Genomic DNA, 3,485 nt, shown 5'->3' on the forward strand with positions numbered 1-3,485 from the left:
ACCGACCCTCAGTAACAGCAGTGTGTACCATCCCCTCTCTCACCCCCACCGACCCTCAGTAACAGCAGTATGTACCATCCTCTCCCTTCCCCACCGACCCTCAGTAACAGCAGTGTGTACCAGCTACAAGATTTACTGAGAAACTCACCAAAGTCCCTCAGGCAGCACCTTCCAAACCCACGGCCATTTCCATCTAGAAGGACAAGGGGCAGCAGGTACATGGGAACACCCCCACCCCACCACCCCCCCCGCAAGTTCCCCTCCGAGCCCCTCACCGTCTCGACTTGGAAATCTATCGGCCGTTCCTTCCTGGGTCAGAATCCTGGGATTCCCTCCCTCAGGGACATTGTGGGTCTACCCTACAGCACATGGACTGCAGCGGCTCAAGGAGGCAGCTCACCCCCACCTTCTCAAGGGGGTCAACTCGGTATGATCTATCAATGCTGGCCAGTCAACGACACTGGTCCCACAAACCAATAAAAATAAATAAATTCCCTCAGCACTGACCCCCCAACAATGCGGCACTCCCTCAGCATTAACGGTTTGACAGTGCGGCACTCCCTCAGCACTGACCCTCTGACAGTGCGGCACTCCCTCAGCACTGACCCTCAGACAGTGCGGCACTCCGTAGGCACTGACCCTCTGACAGTGCAGCACTCCCTCAGCACTGACCCTCCGACAGTGCCCACTCCCTCAGCACTGACCGTTCGACAGTGCGGCACTCCCTCAGCACTGACCCTCCGACAGTGCCCGCTACCTCAGCACTGACCCTCCAACAGTGCGGCACTCCCTCAGCACTGACCCTCTGACAGTGCAGCACTCCCTCAGCACTGACCCACCGACAGTGCCCGCTCCCTCAGCACTGACCTTCCGACAGTACCCACTCCCTCAGCACTGACCCTCCACCAATGCGGCACTCTCTCAGCACTGACCCTCCGACAGTGCCCACTCCCTCAGCACTGACCCTCCCACAGTGCCCACTCCCTCAACACTGACCCTCCGACAGTGCCCACTCCCTCTGCACTGACCCTCTGACAGTGCGGCACTCCCTCAGCACTGACCATCCAACAGTGCAGCACTCCCTCAGTACAGTGCTCTGCTTACTGTGAACATCCGGAATCCTGGTTTCGATTCCAGCCTCGGGTGACTGTCCACGTGGAGTTTGCACATTCTGCCCGTGTCTGCATGTGTTTGTTCCCGCAGTCCAAAGATGGGCAGGTTAGGGTGGATTGGCCATGGGAAATTTTCCCATAGTGTCCAGGGATGTGCAGGTTAGGGTGGATTGGCCATGGGAAATTGTCCCATAGTGTCCAGGGATGTGCAGGTTAGGGTGGATTGGCCATGGGAAATTGTCCTATAGTGCCCAGGGATGTGCAGGTTAGGGTGGATTGTCCATGGGAAATTTTCCCATAGTGTCCAGGGATGTGCAGGTTAGGGTGGATTGGCCATGGGAAATTGTCCCATAGTGTCCAGGGATGTGCAGGTTAGGTGCACTGGTCAGGGGTAAATGTGGAGTAATAGGGTAGGGGAATGGGTCTAGGTGAGATACTCTTAAGAGGGTCAGTGTGGACTTGTTGGGCTGAATGGCCAGTTCCCACACTGTCGGGGTTGTATGATTCCCAGTCCGTGATATCCTGCAGTTGTACTCACCATCAGAAACACACCAGCCACCAACACCATGATGACAGAGAACCCAATCATTCTGAGTCTCGTTTGTACATCCCGTCCTTTCCGAGCGTGTGTGCACTGTTCAAACCCCTCCGCACCTGAAAGCAGAGAGGTAGAATGATTTCTAACTAGCATCTGAGTGTGGTTGGCCATTTGGAATTTCTTTGCCCCTAACCTTTGCCCTTGCAGAGAGCTGCTTATTGATGTGGGCCTGGGAGTCACTTGTAGGGTAAAGGTAGCACATTTACTACCCTGCCCATTCCTCCACCCCCCCCCAGCTTCTTCCTCGTTTTTACCAGGACCTCGAAATGGACCATAAGACATAGGAGTGGAAGGAGGCCATTCGGCCCATCGGGTCCACTCTGCCGTTTAATCATGGCTGACGGGCATTTCAATGCCACTTACCCATAGCCTCCCCTCAACCTTTAATTCCTCGCGAGATTAAGAATTTATCAATCTCTGCCTTGAAGATATGAGATTAGATTAGATTCCCTACAGTGTGGAAACAGGCCCTTCGGCCCAACAAGTCCACACCGACCCTCTGCAGAATAACTACCCCCCCCTTCTGACGAATGCACGTAAGACTATGGGTAATTTAGTATGGCCAATTCATCGGGCCTGCACATCTTTGGAATGTGGGAGGAAACCGGAGCACCCGGAGGAAACCCATGCAGGCACAGGGAGAATGTGCGAACTCCACACAGACAGTCTCCCGAGGGTGAGAATGAACTTGGGACCCTGGCGCTGTGAGACAGCAATGCTAACCACTGAGCCACCATGCCGTCATTTAACGCCCCGGCCTCCACTGCAATAAATTCCACAAGCCCGTGGCTGAAGAAATGTCTCTTCATTTCCGTTCTAATTTGACCCCCTCTAATTCTAAGGCTGTGTCCACGGGTCTGAGCCTCCCCGCCTGAGCCGAAACAACTTCCCAGTGTCCAACCTTTTTTTTTAGGTTAGATTACATTACAGTGTAGAAACAGGCCCTTCGGCCCAACAAGTCCACACCGCCCCGCCGAAGCGGAACCCACCCATACCCCTACATTTACCCCTTACCTAACACTACGTGCAATTTAGCATGGCCAATTCACCTGACCCTGCACATCTTTGTGACTGTGGGAGGAAACCGGAGCACCCGGAGGAAACCCACACAGACACGGGGAGAACGTGCAAACTCCACACAGTCAGTCGCCTGAGGCGGGAATTGAACTCGGGTCTCTGGTGCTGTGAGGCAGCAGTGCTAACCACTGTGCCACCGTGCCTTGCATTACCTTGTCAGTTTCTGTTAGATTTTTCTCCTCAACCTTCTAAACTTTAAGGAATACAATCCCAGGATCCTCAGTCGCACATTGTGTGTTAGGCTACCAATCCGGGGATCATCCATGTGAATCTCCGCGGGACACGCTCAAATTCAACACTGATCCACCTTCTCTGTGCAGCCATAACCTTGCTATTACCCCAATGCACTTTGTATCGTATGCTCTGCCTGTACAGCTAACAAAACAAAAAAAAAACTTTTCTGTACTTCTGTCAAATCATAAAAAAGACAGATCTCAAAGGTAATTGATGGTTACCTGCATTCTCTCAAGAAAACAGTCCCCAATGATCCCTCACATTACTTACTGAGCTGCGTTCCCACTCTCAGCCCCGATTCCCTGGATTTGAACTGTTGTCCCTCAGGAATGGTCCCTCACTCATCATTTCTACACCTCCAGATGGATGCCACCACCAGTGACATATCCCCCTTCCCTCCCTTTGTCCGCAGGGACCATTCCCTCTGGGACTCCCTGGTCCACTTGTCCTTCATTCCCAACACC

At 53.4% G+C, this 3,485-nt stretch overlaps 1 protein-coding gene across 1 annotated transcript in view; it reads right to left on the minus strand.

Annotated features, from left to right (window-relative positions):
* Positions 1 to 3,485, minus strand: part of LOC122547377 (hemicentin-2-like) — a gene marked incomplete at its 5' end in the record, with an annotated part of 14,284 nt that overhangs the window by 8,167 nt on the left and 2,632 nt on the right. The window contains one exon of the mRNA XM_043686004.1: positions 1,651 to 1,766. Within this exon, the coding sequence (XP_043541939.1) occupies positions 1,651 to 1,766 (116 nt within the window). The remainder of the gene's footprint in view (positions 1 to 1,650; positions 1,767 to 3,485) is intronic.

This window comes from Chiloscyllium plagiosum, unplaced genomic scaffold (assembly GCF_004010195.1).
Source record: "Chiloscyllium plagiosum isolate BGI_BamShark_2017 unplaced genomic scaffold, ASM401019v2 scaf_11698, whole genome shotgun sequence".
Lineage (NCBI taxonomy): Eukaryota > Metazoa > Chordata > Chondrichthyes > Orectolobiformes > Hemiscylliidae > Chiloscyllium > Chiloscyllium plagiosum.